This window comes from Panthera onca, chromosome D1 (assembly GCF_046562875.1).
Source record: "Panthera onca isolate mPanOnc1 chromosome D1, mPanOnc1 haplotype 2, whole genome shotgun sequence".
Taxonomy (NCBI): Eukaryota; Metazoa; Chordata; class Mammalia; order Carnivora; family Felidae; genus Panthera; species Panthera onca.
The window spans coordinates 18,611,605-18,634,921 of NC_138348.1; the positions used below are offsets into that span (position 1 = coordinate 18,611,605).

The 23,317-nt window shown below is 54.7% G+C and overlaps 1 protein-coding gene across 1 annotated transcript in view; it reads left to right on the top strand.

Moving 5' to 3' along the window:
- The window catches only part of ALX4 (ALX homeobox 4), a 44,805-nt gene that overhangs the window by 17,466 nt on the left and 4,022 nt on the right, over positions 1-23,317 (top strand). Inside the window, exons 2-3 of the mRNA XM_060606444.3 lie at positions 15,176-15,486; positions 21,246-21,374. Of these exons, the coding sequence (XP_060462427.3) occupies positions 15,176-15,486; positions 21,246-21,374 (440 nt within the window). The remainder of the gene's footprint in view (positions 1-15,175; positions 15,487-21,245; positions 21,375-23,317) is intronic.

Genomic DNA, 23,317 nt, shown 5'->3' on the forward strand with positions numbered 1-23,317 from the left:
GGGTGGGTTTGGGAGGCTCCTTCTGCTTCTCCGGCAGCAGACCCGGCCCCGGCCGGCACCCCTTCCCCTGTAAGGTGTCAGAATCTCCTCCAGCCATGGGAGGCAGAGCTTGGAGATGAGACCTGGGCTGGGCCTGGAAGGTAGGAGCTGGGGAGCTTCCAGTCTCCTTGAGGAGCAGCTAACAGGGGGGTGTGAGTTCTTTTTTTTTTTTTTTTTTTTTTTAAATGTTTTTATTTATTTTGAGACAGAGAGAGGCAGAGCATGAACAGGGGAGGGTCAGAGAGAGAGGGAGACACAGAATCCGAAACAGGCTCCAGGCTCTGAGCTGTCAGCACAGAGCCTGACGCGGGGCTCGAACTCACAGACCGTGAGATCATGACCTGAGCCAAAGTCGGATGCTTAACTGACTGAGCCACCCAGGCGCCCCAGGGGGGGTGTGAGTTCTGATAGAAGTCAAGACCCCCACCCACCCTAGTAAATATCAGGAGGTGATGTCCAAATGTTCCATCATAAGTGGGGCTTTTAAGGTGATCCTAAAACTCGGTTTAGATTAGTCCTCTGAGGTGGGAATTACTCCTATGGCTCAGTTGTGTCTTTTGGTGACAGGATGAAGCCTGCCTTCACTCCCTCCAAAAGCCTGTGTGTGTAAGAAAGACGACCCATCACTGCCTTCAGAGGCACCAGGCAGGACACTGGGCTGGGAGCTGGGCCATCTGGGTTCCAATCCCAGCTCTACCCGCCCCCCCCCCCCACAGCTGTGTGATCTTGAGCAAGTTGTTAAACATCTCAGGACCTCAGTTTCTTTATCTGTAAAATGGGGGTGACAACACCAAGCTCCCGGGAATTGGGAGAATCAAATGAGATAGTGGATGGGTCAGCACTGCTCAAAGGGAGTCTGTGCCTGTTTTCCCTACTGTCACCAGCCCTGGTGGGAGGCCCCTGTCTAAGGCTCCTCCTTGGTAATTAGGACTCCATGGTTGGGAGAGTTGGAGGCGTCCTGTTTTACCATAAAGTCTTGCCAAGACTTCTTTGGTTTTCAGTAACTCTGTTCAAGCCCATGCCATCACTGAAGACTCCCCTGACTTTTTCAAGCAGAACTGACCACTCCTCATTGTGGACCCCGCTGTGCCCGGGACACAGTGCTCTTGCCCTTCAGGCCCTGGGACAGTTGACCGCTATTACTTGCCTGTCCCCTCCATGAAGCTGTGACCAAAGGGAAGTGCTTGACGAACGGACGCCCGAGTGAACCAAGGAGCGAGGGTGTGAGCGGATGCAAACCCAGACACAGCATCAGGAGAGGACGCGGAAAAGAATTTGGGGGTGTAGGCTGGGAGGTGGAAGGGACCTAGCCCTGGAGACAGTGGGCTGAAGCTAGGACAAGGGCCCCAAGGGACACTGGCTTGTGCACTTTCTTTCCTTCTTCCAATTTGTTTCATTGCGATAAAGCACACATCACATGACATTTACCACCTTCACTTTTTTTAATTGAAGTACAGTGAACATCTATTTTTCAGTGCATAGTCCAGTAGTATTAAATACAGTAAAAGGTTGTACAACCATCACCACATCCATCTCTAGAGTTCTTCTCATCTCGGAAAACCGGAAAACCGAGATCCTATACCCGTTAACCGCTAACTTCCCATCCCCCTGCCAGCCCCTGGCAACCACCAACGACTTTCTGTCTCTGTGAACTTGACCGCTCTAGGTACCTCATCTGAGTGGGGCCTTTTTGTGACTGGCTTTGTCAGCATGTCCTCAAGCCGTGCCCATATTGTAGCATAGGTCAGAATTTCCTTCCTTTTTAAGGCTGAGTAATACTCCGTTGTACGGATAGATCACGGTTTGCTCATCCATTCATCTGCCGTGGACAATGACTTGCTCCCATGTCTGGGCTATTGTCAGTGGCTTTCTTATAATTCCTTTTTTTTTTTTTTTTTGATATAGGAAACTTCACTCACTCTAATTGTAAGAAAGCTGACATTATAATTGCCTCAAAAAATAAAGTACCTCTTAGAAATGCTGCTGGAAGCATCATGTGTTCCGATTGGGTCATCAGTCACTTCTGATGAGGGTTTTCAAAAGGCTGGGAAAGGAAGGTTCGTTCCCAGAGCTGGCATCCGCCTTGTGATTTTTTTTTTATTATTTGAGAGAGAGAGAGAGAGAGCGCGCACACAAGCAGAAGAGAGAGAGAGAATCTTAAGCAGGAGTCACACTCAGCCCGGAGCCCCATGCAGGGCTAGATCCCCTGACCCTGGGGAACTAGGCTCGAACTCACGAACTGTGGGATCATGACCTGAGCCAAAATCAAGAGTTGGAGACTCAACCGACTGAGCCACCCAGGCGCCCCCGCCGTGTGATTTTGATATCGGCGTGCAGGTGCATTTGTGAAGGCTGTGGATGGCAGTGGCTGTTAACTACACTCCAGTACAGGCCCCTGTTCAAATTACTACTAACACCGGCTTCAGAGCAGGGATTCCTGCATAAAGCGGCTTCTTCCCATTCATACCCACATGCTTCTTTTTTTGAAATCCTAATCTTTTTTTTTTTTATTTATTTAAAAAAATTTTAATTGAGGAGTGCCTGGGTGGCTCAGCCGGTTAAATGCCTGACTTCAGCTCAGGTCATGATCTCGCAGTTCGTGAGTTCGAGCCCCATGTTGGGCTCTGTGCTGACAGCTCGGAGCCTGGAGCCTGCTTCGGATCCTGGGTCTCCCTCTCTCTCTGCCCCTCCCCCGCTTGCACTCTGTCTCTGTCTCTCTCTCTCAAAAATAAATAAACATTACAAAAATTAAAAAGATTTTTTTAGTTGAGGTCTAATTAACATATAACATATTAGTTTCAGGTGCACAATGTAATGATTTGATGTTTGGATATGTTGCAAAATGACCACTGCAATAAATCTAGGTAACATCCGTCACCTTCCATAGTTACAAAAAGTCTTTTTCTTGGGGTGAGAACTTCTGAGATCTACTCTCGGGTGACTTGCAAATATACAGTACAGCACTATTCACATACTTCTTTTTAAAACCTTTTTATTTGGACACAGTTTCAGACTTAGAGCCAAGTTACGAGCGGAGTACGAAGAATGCCCAGATTCCATTACCCGAGTCCCCGGTTCACCTTTTGCCGTATTTACGCTCTTCTCAAGGTCTCTTGCAGGCTCTCGTCTGTACATGCACCTACTGGCTTATATGCAGGTGCACGTGTACGTGTTGTTTCCTTCTGTGCTGCGGATGTTCGATGGAGTTCTGTCAGGGCCGGCACTGAAGGCGGGACACCCAGGGGCCCGCTGCAGAGACGTCTGAGAGGGGCCACTTCCTGAGACTCCCAGCCTTGTTCCTTGCTCTTGACCCTGTCTCCCGGCTGCCCCATCCCAGCCCCTCACGGGGCCTCTGCCTTAGGACGGTGCACGGAAAATGCCCCAGGCTGAGGTTCAAACCTTAGGCCTCCCACCTTTCCTAAGTTCTCAGACAAGTCATTGGCTCCCCCCGCCTTGGTTTCTGGGGGTATTTCACACAGTTATTGCACAGCCGTGGAGGCGTGACGGACGTCCTGGTCCTGGGCAAAGCACAAAGCCCACAGTTGCTGGATTTCAGTGAGCGTGCTGCTGGTTTCTTTTCCTTCCTTGGGTCTGGGAAACACCCTCCGTCCTCTGGCCCCGAAAAGGACCACCTCCACCCCATGTGGGAAGGACAGAGAGAGCTTCTGTCTAAGGGGGGGGGCGATGGTGGAGGGGTTGCAGCCCCTGCCTCTGCTGATGCCCCCTCCCCCCACGAAGAACCCACAGAGGGGTTGGCAACATAGAAAGCCAACCGGGAGAAAATACCGGAGGTCGTGGGGGGCGTTGGTCCGGCTCATTTGCAAGCAGCTGGAGGACCAGGGATTCCCAGGGACTCCCCACAATTTTGGGGAATAAAAATATCTCAGGTCGGGCCTGCCACTCAGTTGCTGGTGACATTCAGTGAGTCCTTCCTCTCTGAGCCTCAGTTTGCCCATCTGTAGAGTGAGGATGTTCAGGAGAGCCACCCTGTGGGAGTTTTGAGGGGGTTGAAATCAGTCAATGTGGAAACTCCTAGAACTGGGGGAGGAATGAGCTCTGTGGGGAAGGGCAGAGACCCACCTCCCTCATCTCGGTGTCCCTTGCAGTTCTAGGACAGTGGCAGACACATAGTAGGACTGAATAACTGCTTGTTTGCAAACCCTCCCAGGTTGGACCTCAGCCTTCAAACAAACTTCTAGAAACCTCATCAGGGCCTGGGGCCCTGGGGACCACCATCCGCCCTGAGGAACTTAATTGTGACTGCAGTGCCTCCTGGTGGCAAGATGGGCAACTGCAGCCTTGATCCTGGTCAGCTGGGAGTGGGGCTCTAGAACCTTTGGGCAGGCAGGGGCCAGGGAACCCGCCCTGTGGTTGACCATCGTGTCCGGGGCTCTGTTGAGTCCTCAGTTGTGGTTTCCCATGGTAACCCCTTCCCCAGTCCCTGGCGGGGATCCGGGCTGTACTTGTTGAACCGAGGAAACAGAAGCCAGAAGGTTTGTGCAGGGTCATAGCAGCAACAGGGCCACCTTTGGTCCTTCACGCCCTGCCCTGCGGCCACGTGGGCTTTTGGGCCCCCTCTCCCACTCCCATGCCACAGCCACCTCATCCATACAGCAGTGTTTGCTACAGGTGCCCTTGGCCACCCTCAGGAGGACAGACAGAGCCACCCAAGGCAGAAGGAGCCCATGCCCGGCTCAGACCCCAGCAGGGCATCAGGGAGGCCCCGCTCTGAACTACTCACACTCAACTGGGGGGGACACTCCCACACACAAGCACGTGAAAGCAGAGAATTCAGTGTTCAAGGGGTAAGCCCAGCCCGGGGTTGGGGGGGAAGAAGGGGTCCCCCTTGCACCGAACCTTGGAAGTCCAGTAGACGCAATTCACAAAAGAAGGAATCTAATACAAGATTTAACTTCACTAGTAATAGAAAAAGTCAGTTCAAAACAGATCTCACTTTCATTTATCACACTGGCAAAGATTTTTTTTTTTTTTGAGTTTATTTTTTTGAGAGAGAGAGAGAGAGCGAGCGTGCATGCCCGCACAAGCAGGGGAGGGGCAGAGAGAAGGAGAGACAGAATCCCAAGCAGGCTCCGTGCTCAGAGCCTGATGCCAGACTCGAACTCACTGAGCTACCCAGGCGCCCCCAAAACTGGCAAAGATTTTTAAAACACTATGACTGGCACTGGCCCTGAAGCAATAGGCATTCTAGCTGCTGAGGAACGTGGCATGTCTTTGGAAAGATGTTTGGCCATGTTTATCAGAGACCTTCAAATGTGAATGTGATCTAATTCAGTTTTTCTAGTTCTTAGAGCTTCTAACATAATCACCATAATGTAGGGATTGAACAGCAAGGATGTTCATCACAGGCCTATTGTAGTTTCAAACCATCAGAAGCCCGGGTGCCCAGCAGTAGGAGATTGACTAAATAGAATTTGTCCCTGTGATGGGATAATATGTAGTCATTAAAAATGATACATAAAAATGATGTAGGGCGCCTGAGTGGCTCAGTTAACCATCCGACTTCAGCTCAGATCATGATCCCACAGTTTGTGAGTTCGAGCCCCACGGCAGGCTCTGTGTTGACAGCTTAGAACTTGGAGCCTGCTTTGGATTCTGTGTCTCCCTCTCTCTCTGCCCCTCTCCCACTCGCACTCTGTCTCTCTCAAAAAAAAAAAATTGTTTTTTTAAATTTTTTAAAATGATGTGGTAGCGGGGCCTGGGCGGCTCAGTCAGTTAAGCATCTGACTCTTGATCTCGGCTCAGTTCATGATCTCACAGTTTCATGAGTTTGAGCCCCACATCGGGCTCTGTGCTGAGCGCGCAGAGCCTGCTTGGGACTCTCCCTCTCTCTCTCTCTGCCCCTCCCCTGCTCGTGCTCCCTCTGTCTCTCTCAAAATAAATCAATGAACTTCAAAAAAATGATGTGGTAAAAGAATATGGGATAGCATGGAAAGATGTACAGAATATGGTGTTAGGTTAAAAAAAGTTTATGAAATATTGTGTCCGTGTGTGTGTGTGTGTGGTTTTCTTCTCTTGGCTTATCTTCACTTAGCTTATTGATTCTTAACATTTTTCCATCTGGGACACAGATTATTCTGTGTGATGAGAAAAAAGGCCACAGAAGTTATGGAGAAAGATATGCAGGTGCTAGCAGGAGGGCTGATGTAGGGGGGCCAGGACGTACCAGGGAGCAGGAAGGGAGCAGACAGAAATGCGGAGACCCGAAGCCGCTCGCGTGTGTTTGTGTGTGTGTGTGCGTGCGCGTGCGCGCGCACGCTGTGGGGGTGAAAGCGGGTCTATGGGGCTGGAGGTGAGGTGGAGGGGGCGGGAAGATGTAAGTTTGTGAAGCAGGCAGGGGTCAGTTCCGCCTGGGAATCCTGAAGGCCACGGTAAGCCTGATTTGTAGGGCTGGCAGATTTAGCAAAAAAAGAAAAAGAAAAAAAAAGCTAACCATAAAACCAGGACGCTCAGTTAAATTTGAATTTCGAATAAACAATGAATCAATTTTACTACAAGTATTTCCCATGCAATATTTCGGACATACTTATACTAAAAATTGTTTGTTGTTTCTGTGAAATTCAATTTAACTGAGCACCCTGTATTATTTTCCTTGGCAGTCCCAGCGTGAGCTCTGGGGACCGGTGAAAGCCTTTCGAGAGGGTCAACGTACAATCAGACGTGTGTGTTTTACACAGCCTGTCTGGTTGTATTTGAGGGTTGTGGGCCTGAAGGCAGAGAAAGCCATTAAGAGGTGAACTTAAGCCTGTGGCCTGAAAGCTTCCAGTATGTCAGAGTCATAGGGGCCCCCGTTTGTGAGGACAGGAGCCAATCCCCCACCACAAAGGGGGCTGTTCTCTGAAGCATCCCTACCCTTCCTCCACCCCCACCCCACCCCTACACCCAATGCTCTTATCTCCCCAAATCTCACAGTAGAGTCCAGCACCCTAGCAAAGCAGGCATCATTCGAGATCTAATCGCCGCTTTCAAATAGCATCTTAAAATGATAAGAGCAATTCTTGTCTATGGTAGAACAAACAGAAAATCAATTCAGGGGCACCTGGGTGGCTCAGTCGGTTAAGCCTCCAACTCTTGATTTCGGCTCAGGTCATGTCCTCAGTTTGTGGGACTGAGCCCCGAGTTGGGCTCTGCGCTGACAGCGTGGAGGCTGCTTGGGACTCTGTCTCCCTCTCTCTCTGCCCCTCCCCCGCTCTCACGCACGTGCTTGCACGCGTGCTCTCTCAAAATAAATAAATAAGCTTAAAAAATTTTATTCACACCAAAAATAAATAAATAAATAAATAATGAACAAAATCAACCCATATACCTGCATTCCCAGCTCTGGAAACTTCCAGAATTTTCTAAAGACAGGTACTCCCCCCCTCCTCCACTTTTTTCAAAGATGAGATTTACTTACCACAACTCAAACATCTTTCTGGATACTAAAATGCTATTCTTTTGTAATATCTGTTTCATTCATTTGCTCATCAAATGTTTATTGAATACCTACTATATTCAAGCCACAGTAGTAGGCATTAGACAAGGGTAAACAAAGGAAACCTATTCAGATATACTCCCTGTTTTACCGGAAGGCAGAGAGAGACAATAAGCGAAGAGAAAAATCCCAAATAGATACATAACAATGTGTGCTAAACGCCAAAAAGGAAACAGTTTGCCGAATAAAGACTATCAGGGAGGATCTTCTATTTATGGAAATATCAATCTTTATTTAACCAATCAATCTCCTATTACTGTCCAGTAATTGGTCATTTTGGTTTTTCTGTGTAATGATGCCATGATGAACTCTCTCCCTAGCTGATTCCTTGTGCCCTTCCATAATCGTTTCTTTAGGATAAATTCCTGGGGAGTGAGATTTCTGGGGAAAGACATACAAACTTTTTATTAGTTTTTCTTTAGTATATGTAAACACAGTTTTGTATTTTCCCTATAGTTTACATATCTTTCATTTAAGAAATAATATGCTGCAAAATTCAAATTTGGGGCTGTATAGCTTTATGAATTTTAACACATTCCTGTGCATGACCCACGTATTCACCACGACGACTGGGGTGCCGGATAAGTCCACACACCAGCCCTTTATGGTCAAGCCCTCCCCCTCCTCAGCCCCTAGCAACCGGTGATCTGTTCTCCATCCTGATCCCGTTGTCTTTCCCAGAGTGTCATATGATAAATAAGTGGAGTCATACATATGTAAATTTTGAGTCTGGCTTCTTTTACGGACCCTTACGCTGCTTTTGAGAGTCTCGCCTGCAATTGTCTGCGTAAGAGTTCATTCCCTTTATCTCTGAGTAGCATCCTGTTGCGTGACTGTTCCAGTTTGCTTATCCAGTCACCTGTTGAAGGACATGTGGGTTGTTTCCAGTTTGGGGTGATTAGGACCCAAGCTGCTATAAACATTTGCCTGCAGGTTTGGTGTTTTTCCCCAGAAAATAAGTCCTCATGTCTTGCGGGTCAGTGCCTCGCAGTGGAGTTGCTGGGTCACGTGGGGAGTGTATGTTTGATTACGTAGCTGCTGCCCTGTTTTCCTGCCGGTGGGTCACGTGGGACACTTGCCATTGCTCCCTGTCCTCGTCATCACCCGGTGTCGCCAGGTTTTCCACTCGTATTGCAATAGGTGTGTAGCAATATCCCACTGTGGCTGCATTTTCATTTCCGTGGTGGGTAACACGTCAAGGGCGTTTTCTCCTGCTTTTTTGCTGCCTGTCTGTCTTCTTGGGTGAAGCGTGTACTTAGGTGTTTTGTCCACTTTTTTTTTTTTCTTTTTGCATCTCTGTCAACTAAACCCCGCGCTTTATTCAGATTTCACAAGTTTTTTTCCCAACGTCCTTTTACGGTTCCAGGACCCTATCCGGGACACCACATTTAGTCCTCAGGTCTCCTTAGCCTCCCGGGGTCTGTGTTAGTTTCTTGAACTTTCTTTGTTTCAAGAAGCATTTGGAGGGCTTGTGTTGGTGGACAGGGATGCCCACGTCCCCTGCGGGTGGCTGGCCCAGGCACCTGAACTTCCATCCCCCCCCATCCTCTGCAGATGGGCAGCTCCTGGACACATCTGCCTGTCCCTGGTGAGCACAGGTATCGGTTCACTGCGCGTTCCCTGAAGCGTCACCCCAGTTACTGCGGCCCCTTCGGCGTTATTTATTGAGCCTGGAACTAGACAAGGGACATCCAGGCTGAGCTCAAGACAGAGCCCAGTGGCAGATGAGGTGGACCGGGGATGTGATCAATGGCTAACCTTTAACCTTCGCCCCTACCCCCACACGACTGTTTGGACAGCGGTAGGTTTAGTCAGTGCCCTTTAAATAGCATGAAAGGGCCTCACGCTGGCCTGTTTTGTTTAAGGAGATTACATCGGCGCTGTGCACTCTGCCACAGGGTGTGCAAGGCCAGCTCACCCGAGAACAGAGAGAGCGGCGTGTCCCCCACGAAGCAGATGTTTGGAGGAAAAATAGATGTAATCAAAACCATGGAGGATAAAATTACTCAGGCCCCTTAGACATACGCTCCATATGCACGGGCCTGTGCACAGCTACACAAACCCCTCCCGTGTCCATACCCACCCACGTGTATCTGCCGAGTGACGGTCACTCACCCAAATCCCCGTGCACCACAGCACGCATCCTACTTGGGGGCCTGCACGCAACCCCACAAGCCTGCCCATCCATAGACCTGTCCGCAGGCAATGACACATATGTTCCCCACACCCATTCCCAGCGGCAGGCTTGTGCCACGGGCCCGAGGGGGCACGTCCCTGCACGCAGAAAGAATGCACGCAGAAAGAATGCACGCAGAGAGGCCTCCGCACCCTCCCGCAAGTGGCTTCAGAAGTACATTCTCTTGTGATCCTAGCCATGAAAAAAAAGAAAGCACAGTCACCTTTGGAAATCTCCCAAGGACTTTCATATCAAAAAAAGGTTAGACTAGGCTAGAGTGACGCCACTGGGTTGAACGGGGACAATGAGCAGAGGGTGAGGGAGTGAAGAGAGAATTTCTATTTCTTGCATTTCTTGGAGTTCGGGCAGAGGTTGGAGGGCCTTCTGTGGCTCCTGATTAAGACCCCCTTTGGGGGCGCCCGGGTGGCTCGGTTGGTTAAGCCATTGACTTCAGCCCAGGTCATGATCTCGCGGTTTGTGGGTTCAAGCCCTGCATCGGGCTCTGGTGGGGCGGAGCTTGCTTGGGGTTCTGTCTCGCTCTCTCCCTCTCTCTCTCTCTGCCCCTTTCCCACTTGTGCACACTTTCTCCCTCTCTCTTTCTCAAGATAAATAAATAAACTTAAAAAAAGAGTATATCCTTGAACCATATGCTTCCACTTCATGAGAAGTGGTTGCTGGAAATATTTACCTGGGATTGTTTGAAGGGATGCCGTGCCATCATGGCCGCCATCGCCATTGCATGCATACCCCCGGTGGGGCAGGCACTGACTGCTGTTGATGTTTTATGTGTGCACATTACTTGATTCCGTTGGGTGGTCGGGGGCTTATATCCAGATCAAGACATTCCACTGGGGAGCTGCAGCTTGGGATTGTATTGTCTTGGGCCCCAGAGACTGGGACCAAACCGTCTTGAGGACCCCTCCGCACTATGGGAGGGGCGTCTACATGGCGCCTGTCCCGAGTCCGTGTGGAAGGAAGGGCAGGGGAGAAGCCAGACCTGCAGGAGGGTGGCTTAGACCAAGGGGCGGGGGGGTCCTGCTGCTTCTCAGCCCCATGCAGTGCCAGTGCTGCGGCCTGAAGAAGGCTGGCCCAGAAGCAGGGCAAGCCGAGAGTCTCCCAGTGGCCTTTCCCCAGTGTGGCAACATGGTGGGTATGAAGCCGACTCCCAGAAGATCTTGGACTGGGTTTCCTGGACGTTTAAATCCTAGAGCCCCTTCCATGAATCCCAACTCTTTGCTTCTCCTTCTGCTTCCCTGGCACCCCCTGTTTCCCTCTTGCCCCCACACGGAGACACCCTTCAATGTCTGCGTTGGTCTTCTCCCCTCCCCCCTTCCTCGACTCGTCTCCCCCCATTGTTGCAGCTGTCAGCTGTTCACGGAGACATTAGTGATTGCAAGCCTCTTTTCCACGGATCCTATCCACCTTTCTCCTCCTTGTCTAGCAGGAGGAATTGATCCATTTATTTGTTCAACAAATGCTTTCTGCCTGGACCTATAGGGCGCGTAGCTGCACACAGTAGGCACGTGGAGGCAGCTGGACAGAGTGAGAGCTCAGTAGTATTTGGTTATTGGAATTTGTTCTTTATCCTTCAGCAGCTTCTTACTGCGCGTCTGCCATCTGCCCCACCCTGGGTTAAGCCCAAGGTCAATGACATGAGGTTCCAACCCTGGGGGAGGATTGTATACCAGTCAGAAACACAAGCAGTAACTGGAGAGGCTGAGCAGAGGACAGAGGGGTCTGTATGGTTGTTGCAGTCTGGGAGGACTTCCTGGAGGAGCTGGTGCTCAACTGGATCTTGGAGGTCAGCTGGAAGGAAGGGCATTCCAGGCAGGTGGCTGGAGGTACGATGGAGAGGAACAAGGAGGTAACCTTTAGTCAAGACTCATTCAGCATGAGCAGCGGGGTCCTCTGTTTTCAGGGACTGTCTTGTCGAGGGCACTGCAGGACAAGCTTGTCTTGGGCCACCCAGCTGACTCGCCACCTAGCTCCTCAGGATCATCTAGTTGGAGAGCAATCTGCTGGCTTTGCCCCAGGGTCCAGCACCATCACCCAGCCCCTCCCTGGGGCCCAGCTGTCTCAAACAGTCTTGTTAAACTTGGGGCCACCTGAGGAATAGTGGTGGAAACCACAGTTGTTTAGCCAGGAGGGCAGAAGACTCTGGGAGGTGTGGCCGCTGTCTCTGGGAAGGGCCCTGGGTAGTTGGAGCCAGGACCAATAAGCCCTATGTCTAAGAGACAGACATTGGCCGGACCTCGGGATGAACGGCCCAGCTGTCCTGATGGCAGTGAGCTCCCTGCCACCACAGCCCATCTGGGATCTGTGGACTGAGTGCCTGAAAGAGCCTTGGCTTGTCATTCTGACCAGCTGGATGGGCCACCAGACCTTGGCGAATTATTCTTTGTTATCTGAATTAGAGACTCAGCCTCCAACGTAAAGCAAAATGATCAACGGTGAAGACTGAGGTTAGACAGCTTGCTTCCCTCTTCTCTGAGAAGCCAGAACATCCGTTTGCCAGAATCCCGTCCATCTCTGGGCCTTTCCAGTTGGCCACAGTTTGCCTGGACACAGACAGGTTCCTCTTCCTTCTCCCCTCTTCTCAGATCCTAAGAGAGGGTCCCGATGGTGACTGAGGCAGGGCGGATACTCCACCGGGCTGAGGCAGTGACACACCCCTGCCTCCTCCCCCCACTCCAGACGGGGCACGGCTGCTCCCTTTTGCAGATGAGACTCTGAGACTCTGAAGAGATGTCATCTGCGGGCCGGGGCAGATGGTGGTAGAGCTGGAAACGAGAGCTGATCTCCCAACTCTTGGCCCGGTGGTCTTTGTGCACACCGTGCTGTCTCATTTCACCCCGACTCGCTCGGGCTCAGTGGGTGGCTGGAGGTACCAGAAACTAGATCCTTACTTCTCGCCATAGAAGACTGGCTGTTCTCTGCTGCCTCCCCACTGGCTAAGCCTAGAACTAGGTCGACACGAAGGGCCTTCTCTCAGAGGCCACGTCTTTCCCCCCTCATCCTCAGAGGCTGGTCCTTCTGCCCCCCAGGATGAGCCAGCAGGACTCCTTGATGATGAGAGCTCCCTGATCCCTCTGGCCCTCCCCCTCTCTCCCTGGGAAGAGGCCCTGAGCCCACAGGGTAGGAGGGTAGGAGTAGAGGACTGACCCATGAGCTAGGGGCTCACTAATTAACACACATTCCCTGCCCTCTCTCTCCCTCCCTTTCTCTCTCCCTGCACTAGCCTCCTCCCCCAGTTAAAACTAGGAGTTTGGGCTGGTCCCTACAGCCCTCGGTTTCTGTGACATGTGCAGCCCGGCCCCTCTTGTTGTGCGGGGTGGTCCCAGTCCCAGGCTGGATGCCAGAGGACACTCTTAGGGTCCGTGGGGTCATGGGATGGAGCCTGGAGATCAGTGCTGGGGCGGGAGGGGCAGGGTCTGCCCCCCCCCCCCCCCGCCCCCAGTCTGGCCTCCAGGAAATTGCATAACAGAGATGTTTATTTTTGGTGAGGCTGGGTGGGATTTCTTCTCTAAAAAAAAAAAAAAAAAAAAAAAAAAAAACCCAAAACATAAAACTTGTTTGTCTGCCAGGAAGATAAATATCTTTGCTGAAAGCTCTTGGCCTGGCTGCCAGTTGCAGTTTGCATAACATTGTCACCGAAGCCGTGGCAGTCTGCGTGTGCCCAGGCTCACATGGGTGTCATGCGTGATGCCCGTGGGCCGTCCCCCCACCGTGGCCTCGGCGCTGTCAGTGGCCTCAGGAATGGCCTCCCGACACTGCTTCAGGTCCATTGTGGGCACTCACCTCCACCCCCTTCATCGGAGCTGTGGAGAGAGAGGTGGGGACGACAGGCAAATGTCCCTCTCACCTTCCCAGCGTTGAGAGCCCTCAGGGCACACAGAAAGCTAGGGAGGAGAGCCGCCCTGACACCTCAGCCCCCAGGATATGGATGGAGTCAGGAGACCTGAGCTAGAGGCAGTGTCCCGACACGTCACGCCCACGGCTTGGACCTGTTCCCGAAAGAGGTGCCCACACCCACCAAGCGTGCTTGTGCCAGTCAGCTGGTACGTGGGAGGCCCTCTCACGTGCTCCCCCTTATTAATCTGTACTTGGCGTCTGGTGCCTCATCTTACCCGCAAGAGTCCCAGGCAGGGGAGTGTGGCTCAGAGGAGGGCTCACACGGGTCTCCTGATGCCGGGCCAGCGCCTGCACACGCTCCTGCACTCAGACGCGCGGGGCGGGGGGCCTGCCCGCCGCGAGGGCTTCTCGGGGCTGAGTCCTCTGCCGCCCCGAAGACCATAGCGGAACCGGGAATAACAACCCCGGCAGAAACCTCCAGAAGCTGGGACTGTGCCGAGGGCTCTGCATGTCGGCCTCCTTAACCCCACACTACCCCGTGAGGAGGATCCTACAGATATCTTCATTCCCGTTTCATAGAGGGGGAAACCGAGGCACAAAGACGTTAAGTGAACTGTCGAAAGCACACAGCTGGAGAGAGGTACATGTGGGATTCACTCCTTCCACTGGCTCCGGAGCCCCTGCTCTAAACTTGACTCTGAGTATGTCCGCCCAGGGTGCTAACTGGGCCATCTGGACGTGGACAAGTTACTCCCCGCCCCACTGTCCCCTCTGGCCTCCGCCTCCTTATCCTTGACTTACATAGGTCGACTGGTCCTTTTCAGCTCTGGGCGTCTAGGAATCCACCAGCAGAGCCCCATTCCGTCAGATGGCGATGGCTGTGGGCCCAGGCGGAGAGCTTCGTCTAAATCTACTGGGGCGCACACGGCAGCATCCTGGGGATGTGGGTGTCCTCCCAGTGTCCCCAGTACATGCAGCACTTGCCTGGAGCAGGCAGGACCCTGTGAGGACAATAGGTGAAACCTGCAGAGGGCAAGAGTGTGACCCCCCCCTCCAGGCTGGATTCTTGGTGGGAGGGAAGGGGTCTCCACAGCTCCTGCTGAGCCCAAACAGGACCAGGCCAGGAGAGGAGGGCCATTCCTGTCTGCCTCGACACTGCCCTCCTCTCTGCCCCTGCCCCGTTGGGCCAGACACGGCTGCTGCATGAGATTTCCCTGCCCTGGGAGTCTGAGGCACTGGGTCAGCATTCTCGATGCTCAAAGCAGAGTTGTGGCAAAGGGGATCCTTCTAGAAGGGAGAGCCCAGGGCCAGTGGGGGACGGGGATTAAAGATCTGAGAGATCAGATTGGCTGACCAGAGTCATGTTACATCGGTGCTGAAAGGGGTCCGTTCTGAGCTGACGGCACAGAGGCTCCCTCAGAGAGGGAAAAGGACTTGCCCGAGGTCACACAGCACTTTGATGGCGAGCCAGGATTAGAACCCAGGCCTCCTGACCTCACATCCCGTGTGACTCTGAGACGGGGCAGGTGGCAGGGGATGGCTCTTCCCGTCCCTCCCTCTCCTCTCGCTCGGCTCAGCCATTGGTTTCTGACTTTGTTCCCCTCCCCACCCCCCAGCCAAAGAGAGCTCGCTGGGTGAGCCAGAGTTACCGCCTGACTCTGACACCGTGGGGATGGACAGCAGCTACCTCAGTGTGAAGGAGGCCGGGGTGAAGGGGACCCAGGACCGGGCCAGTGCCGACCTCCCCAGCCCGCTGGATAAGGCCGACTCAGAGAGCAACAAGGGTAAGAAGCGGCGGAACCGAACCACCTTCACCAGCTACCAGCTGGAGGAGCTGGAAAAGGTCTTCCAGAAGACCCACTACCCCGACGTGTACGCACGGGAGCAGCTGGCCATGAGGACAGACCTCACCGAGGCCCGCGTGCAGGTCAGTGAGGGCGCCCGGGGAGAGGGTGGGAGAGCGGGGCCTGCCCTTGGGCCGGTGGCCCAAGCTGGGGCCGCCTGACTGTCCCTCAACCACACCAGGGTTTTCTTTATCTCAGTCCAAGGAGAACCCGCCCCTCACGCCCCTGCTTCGACCGGAGCAAGGCTGCTTTTGTCCACCTGAATACCGGGCCTCTTGCCCTGGCGGGAGCAGGGACAGAAGGGGAGTCCCCAGTGGAGGCCAGGAAGCCTGTTAGCTGTGTTTCTGGTTCCTGTGTGGTGTGAGCATCCAGGCCTTTTCACAAAGGAGGTGACCCGTGTCTGCTCTCGAAGGCCTGTCTCTTAGGACCTGAAGACAGCTACGGCATTCCAATGGGCAGACGCAGACAACAGCCTGGCTCTTCCTTCTGCCGGGGATGGCTGCCTCCTCATCCATCTTTCAGCTCCCAACTCAGTAACCTTCTCTGTGAAGTCTTCCTGACGGCCGTGGCTAAAGCGGTAGCCCTCTACCACCATCCAGCCGCCAAAACACCCAACCCAGCCCAGCCCCGCCCAGCAGAACCCAAACAGCACAGCCAGCCCAGCCCAGCCCAGCCCGGCAGAACCCGACACGACTCAACACTACCCAACAGGACGCAACCTAACACAACATAACCCAAACCAACACTCGATGCAACACAACCCAACGCATCCCAAACCCACACGACACAAGCCGGGTCACCTTCTACCACATCACCCTGTTTTGTGAGAATTTACGAGCGGCTTAAACTGTCTTATCTGTCTCCTCCCACTACACTGTGGGCTCCTGGGGGCAGGTACTGTCTGGCTGTTCATCCCTGCGCCCCTACCAATTAGAGAAGGCTGAACTCACAGCAACAAGGGCAAACAAGACATATTTGTGGATGGGTGGACCTCCTTTGTCCAGAGAGGTGTGTCCTCCCTCCTTGCATGAAGTTACAGCAAGAAAAGAACCGGAGAGGAAGCAAAAACCTCTGAGGCCCCAAAACATGGCTGACAAAATCCCTGCACTGAAGCTCAGGCTTCAGCTTCACACAAATAAATGTCATGCTCGGTCAGCTTTTCCACCCCAGAGCCTGTTAGAAATGGCAAATAACGTATTGTCAGACAGTTTTTGTCCCTCCCGTGGGCTGGGGAAGTCCACGGCCTGACAGCGAAGAGCAGTCTGGCTTTTTTTTTTTAAGGCGGGACGGCTCAGCTGGGCTGGGCTCAGCTCAGAAGTGGGTTCAGTGCCAGGACAAAGAGCCTTCCCTCATCAGCAGGCCCCAAGGGCGCCCCCTGCTGCATCAGGGTGTTTCCAAGGCATCAGTTAAAGGTTCATCGGTCTCAATCATGTTCTGTTTAATCAGGCAGAGGCATCCTTAACACAGTCCAGAAACGTTTTCATTGGAAATGGATATTATGAAAAAGGACCGGCAGTCACCATAAATATGTAGCCATCCAGAAACTGCACGTACCCAAAGTGACTGAAAAGTCAGGTTTTGAGCCACAAGTTCCCCGGGTCCGGCTGCCCCTTTTAGTCCTGCCCAGTGCCTGGTGAATGGCTGGGGAAGGAAGACGGGGCAGTGGAGGCTTTACTGTGATTCTAGAAACCTTCACACCCCAACTATCTTATCTGAATCAAGATAAGCCACTATGTGACCTCATATGCCTCAGAGTCTGGACGGGAACCCCAGAATCTGGCCTCAGCTCTGCCAGTGGATTGCAAGGAACTGAAGGAGCCAGTGGAGAAGGGAGAGGCCAGTTGTGGGACATTCCTGTAGGCACCGTGTCAGTGAGGGTTAGACCAGTTCGTCTTCCGTGTAGTATGTGTTCCTGACAAATGGCTGGGAGTGCCCAGGCGTAGAATCCACTCAGTATCGGAGGAAGGATGGCTCCTATAGTACGAAACATGGACATGACGCTGGGGCACATAGGACATTTTTCACGTACCATGATACAGCTAAAACAGAACGTCCCCTCTGTACACGTGTGTGCGAGTGCACACACACACACACACACACACACACACAATTTATGCCTACTTCTAAAAAGGAGTTGAGGCAGCTTACAATTCATGATTTATCATTTTCATCTTAGAACAAGAACAACGTCCATGAAATAGGAAGATAATTATGTCAAACACCTAGGCTAAGAATCCTAGTTGCCACCGAGCACAAATTTCAACCCTGAGCTTCCCGGCAGCCAAGGCAGAAAGGGAAACCCTGATGTGTTGCATATCTTACCATCTAAGAGAATGATCATAGGGATATAGAATGTTAGTGCCGGGAAGGATCATCTGGTCCTCTCATTTGATAATAAGAGGAGGACCACTGGTGGTCAGATGACTCAGGAACAGTGACTCAGTGGCAGAATCCAGGACTCCTGCGCTCCGGCCTGCTGTTTCTTTTAGTTTAGCTTGCCGTGCCAGGACATGGGCCATATTGTTCTGAGACTTTTCTTTGTATAAAGGCAGCAGGGTGGGTGGGATCGTTATGTGCGTCAGACCTCTGGATCGAGCCTGGCAGTGCCCTGAGGTTTGGGGGAGAGTGGTGAGGGAGCCCCCTGCCTGCCTCTGCTGAGTTTGTTCTGGGGCCCATCCTCAGCTGGTGGGAAGCCAGGTGCCTGGCGTGGAGTGGCGGTGGGGACAGGGAGGAGGTGGGGGGCTCCGAGATGGACCTTTCCCGGGAAGAAGCTCAGGGTTTGGCCTTGCTCCAGGGGGCTGCAGGGGCCTCTCTCTGCTGTCTGGGATTCCGATCTCCGCAGCTGGTGTCTGAAGACAATAAGACAGAGGCCTCCCCGCCCTGGGCCACCCCGCCCTGGCCCCAGATGGGCTGCGGTTAGTGAGGCCCCCGCCAAGACGGTTGGTTCCTTGGGGAGAGGCCTGTGCTGAGCAGGCTCAGGCCGGGGTGGGCCGGGAGCGGGGTGGTCCTGGGGTGCGACACGCAGACTGGAAGGCTGGACCTCGTGGTCCCCTCTCCCCCTTAGGGTTGTCCCGTGGAGACAGGCTGGGGCCACCGAGCCCTGAGGCACAGAGCATCTGTGGGGAGTTCTCAGAGCGCCAGGCTCCAGGGCTCAGAAATGGAAGGACAGACGAACCTAATCTCCAGGCCCTCCAACGTGAGCTCCGAAGGGGCGTGAGGACGCCCTGCCACCACCCAGCTGATGCGCGGAGGAGCCGGCAGACCCGAGAGGCTGACTCAAGCCGGGCCTGGGCAGAAGAGCTCCAGCCTTGCTCAGGAGCAGGGCCCAGGGCTGCGGGCCGGGGAGGAGGGGTGGGGCAGTGCCGCTGCCCCACAGCCTGGCCTCCCCTCTCAGTCTTTAACCCTCCGGTAAATCCCTGGGCCTGGCCCTCTCCACTGACTCCGTGGTGCTCCCCGCTCTCCCCCACTGCTCAGCTGTCCTCCCAGGAAACCCCGGCACCCCCACCGTGCTCTCCACGCCCAGCTCCAGCCTCCACATTCCATCGCCCCCGACTCTGCTCCTCCTCCCACTTCTTGGACCCAGCCACCCCTTTCCCAGTGCATCACCCCCCCCCCCGCCCCCCACAGCCCATCCAGAGCCTGCATGACACCTTCACCTGCCGCTCCCACCCCGGGGCTCCAGGGAAACCCCCCTCACCCGCCCCGCAGCATCGGCCACAGTTTCCCTCCCCTTCTCCCCCGCCCCCCCCAAGAAAGAACGGAGCCATATATCTTGATGCCTGCAGTGGGCTTCTCCCCTCCCCCTGGCTTCCCCCACAGAAAACCCTGGGAGGCTGAGGAAGGAGCGGAAAGACTGAGCTAAGCCTGCAGGAAATTAAACATGAAATGAAAACAACTTCTCTGATTCATTCTCTCATCCTGCCCCCCAGTCCCCCATTCCAGGCCGCTGATAAAGGGGGATCCCGTTTCAGCGGCACAGAGTGGAGACCCGATCCGCCCTTGGCTCTCGGCGGGCGGCCTGGGCCCGGACCCCAGGAGCCCCTGGAGGAAAAGGGGCCCAGGAGGCTGTGGGGCAGGGGCTGAGTGCTTCTCTTATACCAGAGTCAAGACAGGGAAGAAGGACTCTGAAAGCAATGCCGGCCAGTGTGTGTGTGTGTGTGTGTGTGAGAGAGAGAGAGAGACACTTGTGCACACACACATATCCTTGGGACTAGGGAGGGACACTGAGGTGCAGCCCCGCACTCCCTCCCTGCCCCCACCGTCCTCACACTAACGTGAGACACACACACACACACACACACCCCAACTTTTTTGTCCTCTTTCCTTTAGCAAAAGACAGCAAGAAAGGTCAGGAGCTCTCAATAAACAAGTGTGAAGTATCTTAAAAACTAGGACATTTCTCATCCGTCTCACCTGTTGCTCTGTGAGGCACAACCCCTGTGAGGACGTCAGTTCAGATATTGGCCCCATTTTCCAGATACAGAAACCGCGGCCGGTGGCAACGCCCAAATGGGCACCGTGTTGCCCAGCCACACCAGGAGCCAGAGCAGGCTGAGCAGACCCCGTGCTACCCTGGGAGCCCTGGGGCCCAGCTCCTCCCTCTTCGAGGATGCCGGCTGCCAGTGACCTGCTGTTGGTGTGTGCCCACCTGCACCTGCATCGACCGGCAGGTGCACTTCTAGCTGACAGGAACCTCTCCCCGGGGATCTCCGAGGTCTGCCTTTGACGACTGGGCCCGAAGCCTCCTCACACCCTCTTCCCGCCGGTCTCTGCCCCAGATCCCAAGTCACAGGCAGCAGTAGCAGGCCTCAAGTCCGGCTCTCGTCCGTGAACCTTGGGAAGGGTCTCAGCCTGCCAGGGACTTTCCTGCAAAGGAAAGGGACCCGACAGCCCCCACCCGCCCATCAAAGACCACAGCTCACACGCCTGGCTCAGAGACCACGCTCCCCACCAGGTCCCCGCTCAAGCCGACGTCCCACCCGCCCCTGCCCAGTGACGGGTGGGCCCTCACTCCTCCCCAGAGTCGGGCCACCCTCTGCACGAGACCTTGCAGTGGCCACTTTTACTGACCACACCAAGGGCAAACCCCTCTACTAGGCAACGAGGTCCTCCACAATGTGACCTCGGCGTCCACGATTCTTTCTCTCCCACCGCCCCCCAGCTGGGCAGCATGGTCTCCTGGGGTTGAGGATGCCCTGCTGTTTCTACACTCAGGCCCAGCCCCAGCCCTCCCCTCCACGAAGCCTCCCCTGACTGCCTCTGCTAACCCAGCAGAACCCCTGTTCTCCATAGAAGCTTTAGCACAGACGTCCTGAGTGGGGAGGTTTTCCAACAAGAAGGCTTCAGAGGGTATTCAGACAGGTAGGAATTCTGATGCTGGGCCAATAGGCCCCAAGGGACCATGGACGTTTTGGAAAATCATGGCAAGCCTGTGTGCGTGAGCGGCTAGGGGACGAGTTTCTAGAGGAGCGGTCACAGCTTTTGTCGGGTTGCCCACAGGAGTCTGTGGCCTGCAGCAGGTTCGGCCACATGGCGCTGGGGTTGGTTAGATGACCTGGTAAGGTGGCCGGTGATATGCTGCGTGTGTGTGACACTTGCCTGCTCTGGATTCTGAAGCTTGGAAAAATGAAGTCTGGCCCAAGATCACACTGTGGTTAGTTGGGGGTACGCTGCCTTCCTGACTCTCAGCACTGATCATTCTAGATTATAAGCCTTGAGGCCAAAGACTGAGGCAGACACTTCCCCGCAGCCCCGTGGCCCTGACCATGCACTGTGATGGGTGGGGGCTCGAGGGACCAGCTTGCACTGCGTGACCCCTTGTGGCAATTGCTCTGTCTTGTAGGTCTGGTTCCAGAACCGAAGGGCCAAGTGGAGGAAGAGAGAGCGTTTTGGACAGATGCAGCAGGTCCGAACCCACTTCTCCACCGCCTACGAGCTGCCCCTCCTCACCCGAGCTGAGAATTACGCCCAGGTAAGCCCCGGCTCCGAGCCGCCGGCTCCAGCCCCCCAGGCTCCTGGGGCTCTGGGAATGGGCACCTCAGAGGAGGGCTTGGGTCCCCTGAGATGGGACACATGAGGCCCGGTCCAGGTGTGTTCATACCTGAATGTGGGAGGCCCAAGGCCTTTTCTGCCCAACGTTAAGTGCTGGCCCAGGCTTGGCTGGACGTGAGGGAGGGGCAGGTTGGGACAGAGAGGACAGCTTTCCCCTCTGCCACTTTTGCCGTTTTTGCTGTGGATGTCAGATCCGGGGCAGGCTGCCGACCAGGGCCTCCGGACCATCAGGAGCCGCTCGGAGTGTTTCCTAGGGAAGCAAGCCCCTGAAACCTGGCGGGCGTGACGCAAGGCTGTAGCGCGCATGGGAGTCTGAGTCCCGAGATGGGCTGTTCTCCGGCCCCAGACCTTTCTCACTTCAGACAAGCCACGAGCTCTCTGGGCCTTGGTTCCTTCACCCAAAAACCGACACGATAAAAGGACCCTCCCCAACTCTTTCGTGAGGTTGTTGAAAGGCAGAGATTAGACAGCGCAGAAGTACTTGGGGGAATGAACAGCCCGATAAAGGTCACGCTACAGCCCTCAGCTCTCCCAGGCGACTGTGTCCCATCCTCCCCTCCGTCCCGTCCCGTCAGCCAGCCCCCATTCTAGTGACACTGGAGTCTTCAGTGGGAGGCAAAGGGACGAGAAGAGTGTGAGTAGTGGCCGGCACCCGGAGCTGAGATGTCCCTCTGGCTGAGTCCACTCCTCACACCCCTCAGTCTGTCTGGTGGAGGTGACCGTTCCCTCCCCTCGGGCCTCTTGATGCTGGTGGCAGCATGGCCTCTGCCTTCAGCTCCGGGCCTGGCCCCACCCGGCAGTAAGCCAGGCCTTCCTGTCTCCTTTAAGACTCTCCGTCAGGGCCCTGCTGTCCCACAGCCCCTGGGCACCCCTCCTGGACCAGCTCTGCCCCTCGGCCTCCCAGGATTCAAGTGAGGGGGCAGGGGGCAGGGCTGGGTGAGGCTGAGGAATGTGGGGTCTCTCTCTCTCTCTCCTTCTCACACACACACCTCGTCCTCAGCTCCTGCTGCCTACTTTGATCTTTCCCCTCCCTCTGTCCCGGGAGGCTGGGCCTCCAGCCTGGCTCCTGGGCCAGTATCTCTGCTGCCCGAGCTCTCTCCTGGAGGGGGGATGGGGGGCGGACAGCCCAGGGCGGCCTCATCCCTCCCACCTGCAGCACCGCATATCACACATCAGCCTTTTGACCGAGGGGAGGGGCGAGGCCCCTGATTCCTCGTCACCCCAACCAGGAGGAAGGCGGTCAGGCCCATCTGCCAACAGTTCTTGTTGCCATGGCAATGCCCCGTGGAGATTTGGGGGCAGCGATCTTTCCTCACTTGGCTTTGGAATCCCTGCCCCGTGTGGACTGCAAACACTGGGTGGGGAGGGGAGACGGCCAGCAGAAGCTGCCTGAGGGCCACCAGGAATCCCCTGCACGTGGCTGGGAGGTCACCATCTCCTCTGGTCCTGCTCACCCTGCCCCTCCACACCACAGGCCTGACTCCAGTCTACCCCCACCTGCTGCCTGAGCACCCCCGCTTCTCTCTCTCTCTCTCACGCGCACACACACACACACACACACACCCTGGCACGTGGGCAACCAGCCTGGCTCCGTCCATCCCCTCATGCGCACTCCCAGCCTTCTGAGGTGGCCCCGTCCATCCTAAATTCTGAAGCCTCAAGGACACAGCCCTTGGACCCTTAACCACTGGTCATGCGGGAGATTTGCACCCCCTGCCTGGCCCTGCCCCCTGCACACCACGGCCCGCACGCCCAGAGCCCATGTTCCCAACGCCAGAGCTCTCTGGGTTTGGGTCAGCTCCCATTTCTCAGGTACCTGGGATGCCCCAGGCCTGACGAGGAACCACAGGCAAGTAAGACGCT